Source organism: Anser cygnoides, chromosome 11 (assembly GCF_040182565.1).
Source record: "Anser cygnoides isolate HZ-2024a breed goose chromosome 11, Taihu_goose_T2T_genome, whole genome shotgun sequence".
Taxonomy (NCBI): domain Eukaryota; kingdom Metazoa; phylum Chordata; class Aves; order Anseriformes; family Anatidae; genus Anser; species Anser cygnoides.
This window is the reverse complement of record NC_089883.1, coordinates 247,634-264,940: the sequence shown is the minus strand read 5'-3', so window position 1 is coordinate 264,940 and position 17,307 is coordinate 247,634. Positions and strand designations below refer to the sequence as shown.

The 17,307-nt window shown below is 44.7% G+C and overlaps 1 protein-coding gene across 15 annotated transcripts in view; it reads left to right on the top strand.

The window, feature by feature from the left end:
• Positions 1-17,307, top strand: part of PPIP5K1 (diphosphoinositol pentakisphosphate kinase 1) — a 52,715-nt gene that overhangs the window by 27,872 nt on the left and 7,536 nt on the right. For 8 of the 15 annotated variants that reach the window (XM_067003554.1, XM_067003555.1, XM_048046293.2 and 5 more), the window contains 4 exons: positions 26-116; positions 5,272-5,394; positions 11,377-11,439; positions 14,030-14,209. In XM_067003554.1, coding sequence (XP_066859655.1) covers positions 26-116; positions 5,272-5,394; positions 11,377-11,439; positions 14,030-14,209 — 457 coding nt within the window. Of the gene's footprint in view, positions 1-25; positions 117-5,271; positions 5,395-11,376; positions 11,440-14,029; positions 14,210-16,775; positions 16,931-17,307 lie in introns of those variants that run through there. The other 7 variants (XM_048046299.2, XM_048046294.2, XM_067003559.1 and 4 more) reach the window with 6 other exon arrangements.

The following is a 17,307-nucleotide window of genomic DNA, read 5'->3' as shown; positions in this document are numbered from 1 at the left end:
CTAACTATACTATCTCTTTTTGCAGGTGCTTTCTGAATCTTCTTCCAAATCAGGAGGTTATCGCCTCTTCAGCACTTACTCAAGGCAGTCTTCTGAGATGAAGCAAAGTGGCTTAGGTACTGTACTTGACCTATACTCAGCCTGCTCACCTGTACCTCTGTATTTTTGCGTGCATCTGTCTGTCCCTTCCCATATACATCTGGCTTAAGTTCCTTGTATGTCTGTGTATGTGTGTTCTCTCTTCTTGTAGTGTTACTGCCTAGACTGCTATAAAGGCTATCTTATTGTAATGCCTTTTGTGTATGATCTTCTCCTTCAGTTTTTAGCAACAGAAGATGCACCTGTGATCCTTTATAGCACGAAACAACAGAGCAAGCTGTGTACTTAGAGACTGGACTTCTGCTTCTGTGTTGCTATCATTTGTTATACCGTTTTTAACCTTAGTAGGAAGAGGTGATCTCACGTGAGAACTAGTATGCTTTGTGTTCTGAAGAACGGTAATTTACAAACAAAGCTGCTCTTCATGTAAGACTATTTTATTTCTACCTTTGTTTCATAAAGAACTCTTGTATGGAACAGCTCTGTCATCTGCTGCAGTGTTTTGACAGCTTCAGTTGAGATAGGATCCACTGGTTAGCTGTTCTTTGCATGGTAGCCAGTGGCAGAAAATATTTTGGGGCAGTTGGTATTCTCCATGTGTCCTTGAGGATACCATTCCCTGCCAACCTCAGCTAAACTATGTGTTAATAGTGGAATTTTTTCCTGAAATATTCTTGCTAAAGCAAGATCTGTTTGGAAGATGAATAGCAGTCTTTGGTGCCATGAGGTTTAAAGTAGCTGAGAAACCTAGATCCTGAAGATGACTAATAAGCACCAGGAGGTGGAAGTGCCCAAGTTATGCTCACTTTCTTTTTCTTTAAAGCCATTTTTTACATTTTGGCTTTGAGGCATGGCCGTAGATTTCCTTGCAGAAGTTCTGATTTACAAGTTCTTTTCCCTGTTGTGTGGGCATCCTGCAGCCAAGGGTTTTCTGAAAGGCCTAATCTTTTTTTTTTTTTTGGTCACTTTTGAATGATTTGCTTCTTTGGAAACTAATTCTTGCCAAGTTAATTGAATTTTCTTTGGAATAATAAGGAAATATCCATGGAGTCTGCAACCTATAGCTCCACCCAGTTGGAAAAGTCTAAGAAGTAATGCTGATGCATATTATTTTCTTAAAAGCATAATAACCTTGGCCATAGTGGTTTTTGAGTGTGATATATCTACTGCCTTTCACAGACCACCTGCAGGATTAAGGAAGCTATAATAGACTGCCTTGATTAGGCTTGAAGAAACCTGTGGTTAATCTGTGAATCCATGTGAATTAATATGAGAATTTCTAAGATAGCAATCTCTCAATGAAGGACATCTGTTTGAAGAATGAATACATCAAATGCAACGTGCAAACTGTCTTCGCTGTTTGGATTTCTGAGTGCCAGGAGGCATGTGTTCTGGAAAGCAGATTTTACAGCATAGATATTATACCATTTTTGAGGTTTCTGAGGAATGTCTGTTTTGGGGATAGAGAAGACTACTGCTATACCGGACTATTGCAGAGGACTACTTTTCCTTGACAACAAAATTTAAAATGTGATCCCTTCAGGTTTAATACCAGGTTCTTGCCTGACTTGCCTTGCAGGAAAGCCTTTGCTGATCACTTCCAACTGTGAAGCTCTGCAGAGGCAAAACTTTGGGTAGGAACTGAGAGACCAGATCTGTGACAGGAGATACAGCTGGATACTCAGTTCAGTCTGTAGAGACTTGCAGCTGCATGCAAAGAAGGGTTGAGCAGAAGAGACTTGTGGTGCAACGCCAGCTTGCACGATCTCTGGTTATTAGGATGTCTGTTTCTGTGAAGTTCTCTCAGCCTGAGAACTGTTGAAAAGAATGGTGCCTCTTTACTTTTAAAAGTCAAGCTCTTCAAGGATTATTCCTGCTTATTTTGTAGAAATCTAATTTCTTCCCCCTTTGTGATCTGAAATGCTCTCTCTCGGAGAAAGAATACAGAACTCATGTGAGCTTGAACTTTGGCTTTAATACTTGTCTCAGCAGCTGTGCTATGAGGTGGTTCATTCAGATGCTACCGCTGTTTCTGAGCTTTTCTGAAGCTGAGCTTACTCTCCTGTTGCCTGACCTTGTCAGTGTCTGGCTATTTATCTCTGAGGGAACATTTGCATCTCTTCTGGTATAACCTTATATGTTGAGGCATACAGGAAAGGGGAGCAGGGCAGAGCTCCTAGAATAGCCCTGTTGCCATACCTGCTAGAATTCTGTCTTTAGAGTATTTTAAAAGAAGCCTTAAAATGGCTGTTTGGAAAAGGGGAGAGCAGCAGCTTGCTTTGTCTTTGCAGTGTGATGCTTTGGAGTATGCCTCATTTTTCTGGGCAGGAGCAAGTGCATCATTATGGATTGTCTGCAGTATTGTGCATGCTTCTGGTTTGAGAAGCCTAGGGATCTTTCAATGCCTTTCTTCACTTGCAAGAACACTGAAATGGGATAAAATCTCTACTTGCTGTTTGAGTAAGAGGTGGTTTATTGCTGGTGGGGGTGACAGCCTTGTTCTGAGACTTCCTCTCCCATAGGGAAACAGGGGATATCCATTTTTAAACATCTGAAACATTGAATAGACATCTGAAAATTAAATATACAAAAATAATCCAGTACACACTGCTGTTTCTGGCAAGTGTTGCTACATCTTAAAACCAATTTGCTAGTATACCATTATGTTTTTAGGATGTGTGTTTGTTTGTTTACTTTGGTTACAGTGAACTCCTAGAGTTTATTCATAGACAATTGCTGTCATCCACAGTCATCCTTGTAAATTCTATTCAGGTTTAAGGGTGCGTACAGAGTGCTTTTTCTACTGTAGAAGAACAGAACCACTGGGGTATTCCTAGCTTAATGATTATTGACTCAAGATTGCACAAGATAGTAAGTGATAAAAATATTCTGTTACATTTTTATTTGCTGGTAAATGAGTCTTGTTTTTGATGTTGTTTGTTTTAAACCATAGAAGAATGACTGAACATCACGCTGGCTGTCACTTGACAAAATTTTGTTTGCTTTCTGACAGATTCCAGTTCATGCTGAGTCACTACTGAACTTCACTTTAAGGCATTAGGAGAAAATTTTCTAAGACTTGTGTATCAGTCACCCTGCAGGCAAGAGTTCTTTGCCTGTTTGTCGAAGGACATGTACGTGCTAGTCTGTCATGCTGGAAAAGCTATCAGCAGTGATATGGTGGAGTAGCTTAGGTTCAGTGCATATGAGAACTCTTTATCATCCTCCACTGTTCCAAGAAGCAGGTGATGTCAGCTGAGACTGAGCTTACACAGGAATAACTCAAAGCTCAGGATTTGTTTTTTCTTTTTTTTTTTTTCTCCGGAGGCTCCAGCTAAAAAGCAGTTTTGTAGGAAAAGGGCTGGCATCGTCATAGGCAACAAATGGACACTAGGCAGCAGTGCACCCTTCCACCAGAGGAAGACAATGGCTTGTTTTCTCTGCTGGGTTAACAGGACTGCAGCAGGCAGGCCGAGGGAGCTGTTTTTTCTTCTCTGTTCAGCATCTGTGAGACTGTGTCTGAAGTACTGCTGTCCTGTCCTGAGCTCCCTAGTGCAAGAAGGGCATGGACACAGCAGGCTTATGTAAGTCCAATACAGGGCAGTGGAGGTGGGTGGGAGCTGGAGTGTGCAGTTGATGAGGAGAAGCTGAGAGAGCTGGGCTTGTGCGGTCTTTGGGTCAGAAGCTGAATGGAGGATGGAGACCTTAATGTTGTTCAGCCACCTAAATGGGAGGTTACAGAGAATACAGAGACAGACTCTTCTCCAAGGCACATGGTGATAGAATGAGAACCAACAGGCAGAAGCTGCAGCATGGGAAATTCCAATTAGCTAGGAGGAGCACAGTTTTCACAAATGCACCAAATATTGGAACAGGGGCCTTGACAGGTGGTGAAATCTCCTTCCTTGGAGGTATGCAAAACTTGACTGGACAAACCCTAGCAAGCTGATCCAAGTTGGTCTTGCTAGGGGGACTGGGAAAGAAGCTTCCAAAGGTTCCTTCCAACTTAAATTGTGCTGTATTTTAGAACCAAGAGCTGCTTGCAATATAAGCAGGATCTTTTTAACAGTAGTAACAGTTGCATTGTTCCACATAAATGCTAGAAGACAGTATGTCAGGTTTTTCATCCTGGCAGACAGGATGGAGCAAGATCAACCTGCTTGTTTCTGGAAGCAATGTAAGTGGGAGTAATGTTGTTTTTTAGTAGTTGGTATTCTCAGTACAGACTGTAGTATTAAGACAGTTTAACAGAGAATTCATAGACAATCAGTGGTTTGTCTGGCCCATAAGAAGTTTTTTTTTTTTTCTTCTCATGGACAATTGCTTTCCTTGGTCAAAAGAGTTCTGTTTCTAATGCCCAGCAGTTCCTTAAATATCACATAAAGTCAAGTTGCTGTAAAAAATGCTGTACTTCACAGAAGCAAACACCAGCACTTTCCAAAGCCACTGGTCTTAGGTTGCCCTCCTGTGCTTGAGACCATTTTGAACACCTTATTTGTTGCCACAGGTTATGCAAATCTCCACACTGTGTGGGCATCTGGTGCTTTGTGGATGTAGATCGTGGAACACTTGGACCCACTCGGGAGTCAAAGCATGACCAAGTGGATGTGAAATATCATCTGGGCAGCAGCTTGAGAAAGAAAATTCTCTGGTCGTATTGCTTTCCTTACTGCTTGACAGAGCAATTAATCTCCATTCACAGCAACAGATTAAACACATTGAAATTTATTAGATGTAGACAACCCTTTCTCCTTCTCAGTGCCCTGCAGAAGAAGGATCTTCCAGAGAAAGGACAGGAGAGCAGAGAAACAAAGGCCTGTGACATGAACATCAGTGATTTGCATCCTCGCTTTTCTGATATGAATACTTAGTTTTGCTGACTGGCAGATGTCAAGATGTTTTTCCTAGACCAGGACAGAAGAGCCAGAGGGAAATAAACCACTGGAAGGAGTTAGGAACTTTCCTGGAGCTGAGTATTGGGCCTACCTCATGTGCATTTGTCGCTGGTGAATTGAGAATGGGGTTTACTGCCTCCCCGCACTCCCCCAGCATCAATTTCTTCCTGAGATGCCTGTGAAGTAGGCAGTTTATTCCTCATTCTTCGACTAACCCTGCTTTTCTGTAGTTGCATGTGGTGGAGATGTAATACTAACACCTTCCATGCCTTTCCAGGGTCACAATGCACCGGCCTGTTTAGCACCACTGTGCTGGGAGGCTCCTCCAGTGCCCCCAACCTCCAGGACTACGCACGCAGCCATGGCAAAAAGTTTGCCAGCAGCCTGACATACAAAGACGGTATGTGTGTTCTCTGTGCAGCAGGTTAATTTGTGGACTTTGGTGTCTCAGGATACTACTAAAGCAGAGACTTAGACTATTAAGAAGAGTGACACGGTTGAATGTGTATATTCGCCGCATCTACCCTAATGCATTTTGTCATATCCCAAGAAAACATGAACCCTGCTAGGACAAGACAGGAGCTGACATTGTGTGAGGAGTTTTATGCTGATGTATGGTAATGCTGGTGTATGGGTCGTGCTGGTGTCTGATTTTGCTCTCGTATTTTAATACTGCTTGCTGTTGTGGAGGAAGGATTATTGGTCCGGATAGGAAATAGGTTTGTCCTGGTACTGAAATCCAGCACGTCAAATCGTTTTGCTTTTCTTGGTGATCTTCCTGATGTTAAGCCAATGTTTTCATGCGACAGTAATGCTCAACCTACAGAAGATGGGGCCATCCCAAAGGCAGTGTGATGTGCTGGGTGGGATAAGATGAGTGCTGGAGTCCCCATCTGTGCGCTGGGCACACAGAAGAGTCTGAGAGAACTGTCAGAAAGCAAGTGTAATAGGTGTGATATGCTTGTGGTAAGTGGGATGCTTGGACAAAATACTGCAAAAGGACTGTAAGGTCTAGTTATTGTGACTAGTTTGTACTGCTGTATAGTTCAGGAAGACAGTCTGGTAAAATGTATTTGGGCCATTAGTATAAATGTTGCTCAGTGTGCATGGATGAAGGGGTGTTGCCAGCTGAGGACTGATCTGCAGTTAGTGCATTATGTATTGAGAAGCAGAGAGTCTGTTTCTACTTTCAAGGAAATTGGAGCACAGGAAAAGGCTGAGGTATCCTGAAGGAGTTGTAGGGATGTAATGCATTAGTGCAAGTGTTCTTTATGATCCCAGTAAGAAGGTCGTTCAGACTCTGTAAAGTATTGATTAGAACAGATTAGGTGATGAATTGATTGAGAGCAGCCCTGCAGAGAAGGACCTGGGGAAGGCTGATGGATTCAAAACTGAACGTGAGCCTACAATGTGCACTTGCTATCCAGAAAGCCAAACATATCCTCATAAAGATCATTGTAACCAGATGATCTTTAAGGGCCCATTCCAACCCAAACCATTCTATGGTTTTGTATTCTATGATCTAGTTCCATTCCCTCTGCTATGGGCAGGGACACCTCCCACTAGACCAGGTTGCCCAAAGCCCCATCCAGCCTGGCCTTGAACACTTTCAGGGATGAGGCATCCACAATATCCATAAAAAGAAGCATGGCCGGAAGGTCAAGGGAGGTGATTCTCTCCTGTTGTGGTTTAACCCCAATAGGCAGCCAAGCCCCACACAGCTGCACGTTCACTTCCCTGCAGTGAGATGGGCAAAAGAATTGAAAAGGTAAAAGTGAGAAAGCTCAGGGGTTGAGATAAAGACAGTCTAATAGGTAAAGCAAAAGCTGTGCCCGCAAACAAAGCAAAATAAATAATTCATTCACTGCTTCCCATCAACAGGCAGATGTTCAGCCATTTCCAGGAAAGCAGGACTCCGTTATGGGTAACAGTTTCTTGGGAAGACAAACAGCATAACTTGAAACATTCCCCCTTCCTCCTTCTTTTCCCAGCTTTTATTGCCGAACATGATGGCATATCATTTGGAATATCCCTTTGGACACTTGGGGTCAGCTGTCTTGGTGTGTCCCTTCCCAGCTTCTTCTGTACCCCCAGCCTACTGGCTGGTGGGGCAGGTGAGAAACAGAAAAGACCCTGACGCTGTGTAGGCACTGCTCAGCAACAAGTATGAAATCGGTGTGTTATCAGGACTGTTTCTGTCACAAATCCAAAACATGGCACCATACGAGCTACTATGAAGAAAATTATCTCTATCCCAGCCAAAACCAGGACATCCCTTTCTATTCTGCCCTCATGAGACCCTACCTGGAGTACTGTTCTGGGGTCCCCAGCACAAGAAAGACATGGACTTGTTAGAGCAGGTCCAGAGGAGGGCCATGAAAGTCATCAGAGGTTTGGACACCTCTCCTGTGAAGACAGGCTGAGAGAGTTGGAGTGGTTCAGCCTGGAGAAGAGAAGGCTCTGGAGAGACATGATTGTGGCCTTTCAATATATAAACAATGCTTATAAGAAAGAGAGAGACTTTTTTTAATAAGGAAGAACTTTTTTGCAACTAATGTGGTGAGACACTGGAACAGGTTGTTGAGAGAAGCTGCAGATGCCCCATCACTGGAGGTGTTCAAAGTCAGGTTGGACAGGGCTTTGAGCAACCTGATACAGTGAAAGATGTCCCTGTCTATTGCAGGGGGCTTGGACTAGATCTTTAAGGGTCCTTTCCAACCAAAACCATTGGTCAAAAGTAACACAGGAAGGGAGAGAGGACAGATGATCTTATATGTCCCTTCAGGTACTGCAAACACTGAGTTATGCAGCATTGGACAAGCCTCTCCATGGATGGGGTCTGCACAGTGTGCTGTGCCTTGGTTGGAAATCCATCCAGTACTTCACAACTCGGGTTTCCCAGCATTTGAATGGACTATTATTTGTTGCTGTGTCTGTGTGCCTTTCTTACTGGGATCACAATGAACACAACACCCGCATGTGACGAGCTGGGGAGATAACTAAGGTTATAATTTGTGGCATCGGGGAAAACAGGAGATTGATTCATTTGGATTTTTGTTCAGTTCTGAGGCAAGGAAAATGGCCTAGCAAATCAGGGTGTAAAGATGTTATCCAATGCACAGACCTGTTGGAACCCCCTGAATACTGTTGTATTGAGACCATTAGGTACGCCAGCTTTCTGTGCTGTTTTGCGGAGTGTAAGAGAAAACACTAGTTGCTTTTCACCTCTTTAGGGAGCTCCCTAGCAAACAACAGGCTGTGTGATAGAGGCAAGGAGGATGAACTGGAAGGATTTTTTAAACCCTGCTGCACAAGCCTGAGTGCTGGCTACCTGTGGATCCCAGAATAAGCTCATGGTGTTTGGCACAAGACGGATATGGATACCAAGAAAGCCACTTGAAAAGGCCAGCTAGGGCTCTGGCTGATTTTCTTCCACAACTGTGCAAGCATTGTGGGCTGAAGGCAGTACTGATTCTCAGGGAAATCTGTCAGACTGCTTGCTCTGTGCTCAGCTGGGAACAGGACAGATTCTGCTCAGTCCTGGTGCAGCACTGCCTTTCTCCATAGGCTGTGTAGTGGGACTGTGCCTGCAACCGGCTACTTGCAGTCAAGGTCCACAGCAGACACCTACTGCTTTAGCCTAAATTCTGCAACAAGGTTTCTGTGTGCTTAGATGCAGCTGTGCACTCAAGTACTTAAAAGTCAGACTTACTTAACTAATATGTGACTAACATAATGCAGAATTATTCATCTTGATGGTGCATTTCATTTTTCATATTTCATAGTGTGCTATGGCACCCTGTGCTACAAGTGCCCTGCCGCAATAATAAGAAGAGGTTGGGGGGGGTTGGTTGGAAAAACAAATAGGAGTCAGAAGGACATTTATCTTCTGGGGAAGGTGGTTTGGAATGTGAAATAAGCCCTTAATCTGTTTGTTCTGCTCAAACAAGTACCAATGAAATGATGAACATCGGCATTTAAAACAAACATCACTAGAACTGACTGCAGTAAGTGACATAGCAGCTACTGCAGTCTCTCGGGAGTGCACTCGTATCAAGGCTTTTTTCGCAGTCAGGCTAATAATCTTTAAAAAGTCTTCAGATTCTGAAGCATGTCTTTGCATGAACTCTGACAATTTTTCATGACTGTGATGCTTCAGGATATGATACATGGCTTATAGCACTTCATCAAAGACTTGCTCAAGTGAAGTTTAAGTGGCCCTTATGTCTTTTTGCTTGGGACTGAAAAGAGGGTTAAGCAAGACCTCAGTGGAGAGTTGTGTCCCAAGCTCAGGTTGAGGGAAGGTCCGCTGATGGTGATGCTTTGAAGTTGGTTTGTCTGAAGCCAGTGGTCCCGTAGCCTGTGTTGCAGCACCATTGAAATTGATGTCCTGATAAAGGGCTGGTGTCCTGGGCAAGATTGAGGTGGTTACCAGCTGACTGACTGCAGCACCAGGACTCAGACACTTCTCAGAGGATGCACTTGTAGGGGAGCTTTGCCATCTAACTGTTGAGTTTAAAGAGGAAAAAAAAAACAATTTGTAGGGCTATTACGTTGCAAAGAGAAATTGCAGCAACCTTTAGAGTTGTTTTAAATATATTATGTGGGCAAGTCAGTTGGTGTAAATAGAGAAATACAACGTGGGGTGTGGCAGCATAAATTGGTAAGTCCCCTAACCTTGGTGTACAGTGATAGGCATACAGACTAGGTGGAATGGATGCATGAAACATGAAATAGAAATGACATCCTCAGTTCCTAAATAGTAGCAAAAGATATGATTGGCTGGGCTCTCACACCAAGTCATACATACAGGTGGTCTAGACCATTCTTTCCCATGATAGGCTGGGGGAAGAGTGACTGGAAAGCTGCCTGGCGGAGCTGTGTGCTCAGGTGGCCAAGGAGGCCAACAGCATCCTGGCTTGTATCAGAAATAGTGTGGCCAGCAGGGCTAGGGAAGTGATTGTTCCTCTCTACTCAGCTCTGGCGAGTCCACACTTTGAATACTGTGTTCAGTTTTGGGCCCTTCACTACAAGAGGGGTGTGCCCAGAGAAGGGCAGCGAAGCTGCTGAAGGGTCTAGAGAACAAGTCTTATGAGTAGCAGCTGAGGGAGCTGGGGTTGTTCAGCCTAGAGAAAAGGAGGCTCAGGGAGAGACCTTATCATGCTCTACAGTTACCTTGAAGGAGGCTATAGCGAGGTGGGGAATGGTCTCTTCTCCCAGACACCAAGTGATAATACAAGAGGAAATGGCCTTTAGTTGTGCCAGGGGAGGTTTGGGTTGGATATTAAGAAAAATTTCTTCACTGAGAGGGTTGTGAAGTATTGGAACAGACTGCCCAAGGAAGTAGTTGAGCCACCATCCCTGGAGGTCTTCAAAAAAAAACCATGTAGAAGTAGTGCTTAGCGACATGGTTTAACGGTGATCTTGGTAGTTCTAGGTTAAAGGTTTGACTGGGTGATCTTAGAAGTCTTTTCCAACCTAAATGATTCTGTGATAGCCAAGGAATTCCCAGAGTGGGAATAAACCGAAGTTTTCATCCTTTTGGGTTTTTGTTTTTTTTGAGCATATGGAGAGTAATCCGTGTGTTTTAAAACTCAACTGTTTGTGCCCCATTAGATGCACAGAGCCTATCCTTGCACTCACTGTCTTTCTGATGTTTGATTTCTGTAAGAGACCTTGGTCTGATTTGCTCCATGGCTCTAAGAGAAGCCTGAGGACCAGTGTGACAAGTGTATCCCAAAACGTTTTCCGTATCGAAATGCTTTGAGCAACAGAACTGCAGAGGCATGCCTTCATGGGTGTTCTGTTTGTTCCCTAATTAGTTAGTTGATTAGGCTTTTAAATTCTCAAATAGCTGTGTTTAACTTGCATTAAGAGGATGTTTTGAGCTGCTCTTTCCAGTGCCACAGCTTTTCAGTTCCTCTGAAGGTTCCGCGTGTTTTCCTTGGGCAGAGGTGAATTCTGAGGACTATGGTTCCAGGTTTTCAGGGTATTCTGTAGTGCTGCTGATTGCTTGGTAATGTGCTTTTGTAGTTGCAAGCATGGCCTACTTGCCTCTTTCACTGGACTGAGCCTGGCTTTCCATCAAGATGGCTGGAAGTGTGGTGGGAAGGAGTGTGACTGAGGAGTTTATAGGGTCAGGGGAGCCACTGGTAGGACAGTGCAAGGAAAGTGGAGAGCTGACAGTGTCCAAGGAACCTCAGAGCTTCAGTCAAACCTGTGGGCAGAAAATGCCTGGAGTGCTACAGTAATGCCAGTGGAAGCATGTGTTACGGGGGTCAAGCCAGAAGGTGAACTTGAAAGGGTAGTTGCAAGCATATGAAGGCTGGGGGATCCTTAGAGGTAGGCTGTTAACTGAGATGATCTGTTTTTATTTCCTCAGAGCTCTTGTCTATGCCAGCCGTAAAACGATTTTCTGTGTCGTTTGCAAAGCATCCGACTAATGGTACGTTTGCTTCCTTGATTTGACGTTCCCTCACACTTCTAACCCCGTGCTCACATTCAGTTCTCCTCTCTGCACATGCTCTCCTTTCAGCCACCTTGTGTTTTTTTGCCTGTCTGTGTACCTGGTGTCCAAACATGCTTCACCTTTCCCCATTGTCTCATTGTGACTAACTTGTTCACTCATCTGCTGTTACTGCACAATGGTTCCTGTGCTGTTTGTGGGAGATCTGTCAGGCTGCTTTCCCTCCCAGGCATTTGTGTGAAAAAGCAACAGCAGTGGCTTTGTGAAGGGACTCCTAAAGCAGCCTTTAATTCCACTGCTGATGTTAAGGCCTTCTCTTGTGCTGCCTTGCAGGGGGTGGAGAGAATGCTCTTGGATTTGAGGGTGTGTGGGGATATCTACTCCATATCCTAAAAGCACTGCATCTTAGGTCTTCAGTTTCTACAGAGCGGTTCTTAAGGATCAAAACAAGGATAGCCTGGAGCTACACGTGTCACCTTGAAAAGTGCAGTCTGCGTGCGAGAGCAGGAGGTGCTTGCAGCATTCCCTCTGCACATTGTATTCCTTAGCACAGTGGTCTTAGGAGGCCATGAAGTTACTGGTACCCCTATTTGCAAACTTGTTTGTTATGGTGGTCCCTTGGTTACTCCAAGCATGGTGGTGCTGGTGGGAGTAGTCTCACCTTTCCTGATGACATTATCCTGGAAATGGTGTCTCTCCAGAAGTTTCATCTGCTGATGGTGTACAGTGCTGGCTTGGGCCTGGCGTCATCCCAAACTAGGAGGGGATCAGCAACGTGCCACGCAGGGTGATGTGACCATATTCACTTCTGTTGTGCTAGTAGCTATGAAGAGGCTTGGTAAGGAAAGATATCTGACTGTGCTTATATTTACTCACCATCTCTGCTTCGTATTGGTAGTAACCTAACACCTGAACTGTGAGTCTTTTGAGATTAAAGACCACTACATGGGTTGTAGCAGATGCCTTGAGCTACTGTTTATTATAGCTTACACTTAAACTTTTGAAAAGGTTTGTTTCATAGCACCACTCCTACCCATACCTCATGGCTCCTGCTGTTGAGACGAGTTAGATCCAAAGCACATCACTGAATGATACCAGGTTAAGTATTTCTGTCTTAAGTGGTCATGGCTGCTTCTGGAATCTTGTTGCTTAGTAAATATGAAGAAATTCTGCTCTCTGTGATCTGGAAGATGAAGGGAAGTCTAGAAGACTGTTACAAAGACCAAAGTTCTGGGAAAGATGAAAGAGGAAGGGACGACTAACTGTGGCTTTGTTTCACATATCTAAAGGGAACCTATTTTCTCTTTGCTTGATTTTGTTTTTCCTAGAGTGGCCAACTGCTCAATTTGTATGTTTGGAAATCATCTGAGAAAACGTGGTGTATGTCAGCAGGATGTGTCATTCTATCTCGCCAACAAAACTTGTACCAAGTACCAGTCTTTTCCAAGCCACAGTGTAAAGCACCTGCCCCCTACAAAAATACAATAAAACGAAACTGGGCATCAGATTTTCTTAAGAACCCAATGAATATTTCTAATGGTAAAGTGATTCTTAATCAAGAAGACAAAGACAGAGGTCCAGCAGGTCTGAACTTGAAGTTAAGCATCTTTGGTCTACACGTAACACTGTTTTTAACTGCAAGGACATTTAGCTGCATGAACCACTTGCCTGAGGACGCAAAAGTTATTCGTAGTCCTAAATCTTTTTTGTTGTTTTGTTTTGTTTTGTTTTCTTAAGAGCTGCCTCAACTTGGTGAGATGGGATGGGGGAACTAGAGCCGTGGCCAAGCACAGTTTCAAGCCAGATGTTATATGACCTGATCTCATGAGTCTTGGGAGCACAATATGAGTCCTGAGGCTGCACAGATGGAGAAGACAGGCCTGTAGGCTAGTATCTTGACTGCCATACAATAGCAAGGACATCACAAAAGATTGCACAGGGCTGTTTTGAGAGTCTAGAGAGGGAAGGTCAGCACTTCTGTTTTTCTACACACACTAACAATATGTTCTCAGTCAAGCCCTGCTGTCCCCACAGTGTATCTTGCACAGCCTCCAGTCATTTGGTGCCAGGTCATTTGTTCTCTTCCATGTGCTGAAGTGACTGGCTGCATTTGGATGCAGGACTTTGTGCTTTGTTGGCAGTCTGGAGTTCTTGTCTCCTCTGGGAGGGTGAGTCTGGGCCTGTCTTTCTTATACTGCTGAACCTGAACTGTATTGGACTTGGAATATGTCGTGGAATTTATTCATTTGTCAGACTTTCACTTAAAAAGGTGAAGCCTTGCTGTTCTGCTTGTGGTGGGACTGCCCATGTGCTGCAGTTGTGTTTGGCAGAGGCTGGGCCAGGTGGGAGTCTGCCCTGCTGCATTAAGATTTGGGGTATGTAGCACTGAGGGTATTCCTGGTCTGCTTACTGTGGGAGGGACTGGGCTGCAGTGTGCGATGAGGGTCGTCTCCCATGCAGCAGCCCCAGTGCTGGCAGCTCCGCTCCATCCCCCACATCTCTACATTTTTTCTGTTTCTCAGCTGCGCCTCCCCACTCCTCTCACTCTTTATGGCCCCCTTTCCTCCAGATGCGTTTGAGCACCACCACGTTGCCCAGTTGCTGCGCCGTTTTTCCTCTGACTATGCCACGAGCCGGAACATCTCGCTGGATGCCACTCTAGCCCATCACCTCCAGCAGTGCTCCTACCACCTGCGCCTCTTCAGGAGCTGGCTGATCTCAGGGCAGGATGACTTGGAGTGTCTTTACGGTACTGCACGCTGCAGCTGCCTTGGTCCCGTGCTCTTGTAGCTGAGTAGGGACCACTGTCTGCTTGGAAATGCAAAGTATGCTTTGCTTCTAAAAAAGGAAAGCCTTTCCCTCACTGCATCCCTTAAATCTCTGGGTGGCTGTTGCAGCAAGGCGTGTGGGCTGTTGCACCCAGCAGTTTTGGAGCTTTAGGAAGTTGCCTTTTCATGTGGAGCCGGTGCTCTTTGTGCAGCTCTAACTCTGCTCTTTCCATCCTAGGCAATTATTCATTGCCTCCTTCCTTTAGCCAGGGTAAGCCCATAAGCTTTCTTCAAGTAAAATGCTGTGCTTCTACCAGTGTGATGCCCTGCTGACATGATATGCCTGTCCAGGTCTCAGCAGGGGGCTCCTTGGTGTCCCATTATTAGTGGAGGAACCAAAATGAATAAGAGTGTGGGAAGAAGGATTAAGGGTGCACTGCAGCTGCTCACATGCAGAGTGAACTTGCTGTGGAAATTCAGGGAAAGTGACTGCTTGTGGGACTGTGTTACTTATAGAGAGACCAAGTTAAGCTAGAGTAGACACTGAGCCTCTGTTTGTCTGCATTGCATGGCATCTGTTCTGCCTGTTAGGATGTTTGCAGCGTGTCATGTGTCTGGTGGGAAGATGTAGGTGATTTCAGTATTGAATCCAGATGTTATAAATCAAAGTCTGCTACTGTTTCTTGGGTGTTTGTCAGCATCTAGCATGGGTGGGAAGTCTGATGCGTTGACGTCTCCCTGCTCCTGAGAAAAGTAAAAAGATTCATCTCTGAGAGGGGCAGCTAGCTAGGGCTGGCTGTTAATGTTCACCCTGCACCATAAAACCTGCTTGGTGCATGTGGCTTGCTGAGCTGTGTGGTGTGATGCATGGACTTCCTTTTTCATTCAGACCCATAGGTGGAAGGAGTAGGGTAGACGTAGTATAGCTTTTCATGTAGTGAAGCACCAGGATCAAGCAATTTTCAGAGCCTGGAAAAGAGTTTTTCATATTTGGTCTATTTTTTTCTTGATATGGCCCTTTCTGTAAAGTAGGCAATTTGGAGATGGCAGTTGCTTTTCATCTATAATTAGGACAATCCTTGGTCTCCTAGCAACAAATACTAAAGAGGATCAGAACTGCTTGAAGGGATGAAATGCTGGAACAAAGCAGACTGTTCCAAAGCCAAAGCTGAGTTTCCCCTGCTGCAGATCTCGACCATCTCCTGTGAGCTCCTGGAGAGAGAGGAAATGAACTCAGCGCTTTGGGCAGTGACACTCCAAATATTGCAGCCTGATGCTGGGTTGTGCCACCTATCCTAATGCAGCCAAGCTATGAGCTATGCGCATCAACATAGTAGCTTTCCTATGTGGAAATTAGATCTCTGCGCTCATCAAGTTCTTTTTTTCTGCTGTTTTCCCAGTCTGACTGTCATCCAGCCCACAGTTAATTAACATGTTTGGAATTCCTGCTGGGGTTCTTCCTTGAGAAGTTTCTCCTGTCTCTGTAGCTGACAGTCCTACTTCCCCCCTTTGTAAAAACTATGTACTCCTATCAACTTTTTCTCATCTCTCAACTGTACTTCTGTCCACACAAAAAAATTAAAAGATATAAACAGGGAGTTGAAAGTGTGTTGCTAGCATCTGTGGTTGGAGAGATCAGTGGTGAAGCCTTGAAGCGATTGGTCTGGGAACATGTGCTCATCTAGTTAGGAAAAGGAAGAGTGTGAAGTGAGTTTGTGTTGGTAATGAATTACAGCGGTAGTAAGGGCAAAGGTCAGCTGTGAAGAAGCACAGAAGGACCATGTGATAATGAGTGACTGGGCAGTAAAACAGCAGGTGATGTTCACTCTAAATAAATTTAGAATAACAGGGGGAAACTGACCCAAATTCATACGTAAAATGATGGGCTCAGAGCTAACCATCACCACCAGGAAGGATATGGAAAAGGTAGAAAGTCTGGGAAGAGTGATTTTGATAGTAGTCTGGGTGGTCTGGAGAGGGGTGGTAGGGATCTGCAGTTCAGTCTCTGCTCCAGTACAAGAACTATGAGGTTTCTAATAGACTAAGTAGGAGGCATATCATACAGAAGTGATTTTTTTTCTTACACAGAGTGGAACTCCTCACAGCACTGCATGGGGGTGTTAAAAGCTTAACTGAGTTTAAGGGGAGACTGGAGAATGTTGTGGAAGAGACACGTCAGGTTCAGAACAGGTCTGAGCTGCAGGTCTCTGGAGGTTGGGGGGGTGCTTGGGGAAGGAGTTGCTACGTGCTGTCATGTGTCATACTGCCATCGTGAATATCCACTTCTGGCACTGTGGGCAGAGAGATGCTGAACTAGAATAGACATTCAGGCTGACTGCACAGGCTTAAATTTAGAAAGGCTGCTTAGCAGAAGTCCTTCATGTACGTATGTACATGAAAAATGTATTTCATGTATGTATTATGTACACATATATAAACACATACAGATATACGTGCCGTATTGAAGCTCCCCAACACAGTAAAGCTTGACTGACCAGGCATTTGGAGGGGGAACTTGCTGAGTGTGCTTTCTCCCATCCCCTTCAGAATCTGTGCTAAGACTGGGGCGAGTGCTTCTTTACTCCGGAAGAGCTGACATACAGACCTTTGGCATAGAGACCATTTGGGGATGTATCGGTGCCATTGGTCCGCCTTCTGCTTTCTGGATCTCCGTTACAAAGGAATAGGTACTCCTTCCACTCCAACGTAAATTTCACAACTGGAGACATGCATAGTAACTTGGTAACTTCTGCTTATCAAAGTATGTATACTAATGTTCAGAACTCTCAGACAAAAATATAATCCTCAAAAAGGGTTGCTTTGGACCAAAAGAATTCTCACCTGAGCCTTCTCTGGCCTCTGTCTTTGTTGGCTGACAGCAGCCTGGATGCTTTCTACTCACCAGCCTGTTGGAGCAGCCAGTGCCTTCTCTCTTTTAAGTAGCTCACTCTGTTAGTGCAGATGCTTGCCATATTTGGGACCTCAGCTCAATCTTCAAGCTGAGGAACATGCCATTTGGACTACTTGAAAACTGCTTCTGTGACATAGCCACGAATTCTGCTGGCTCCCAGGTGAGCTG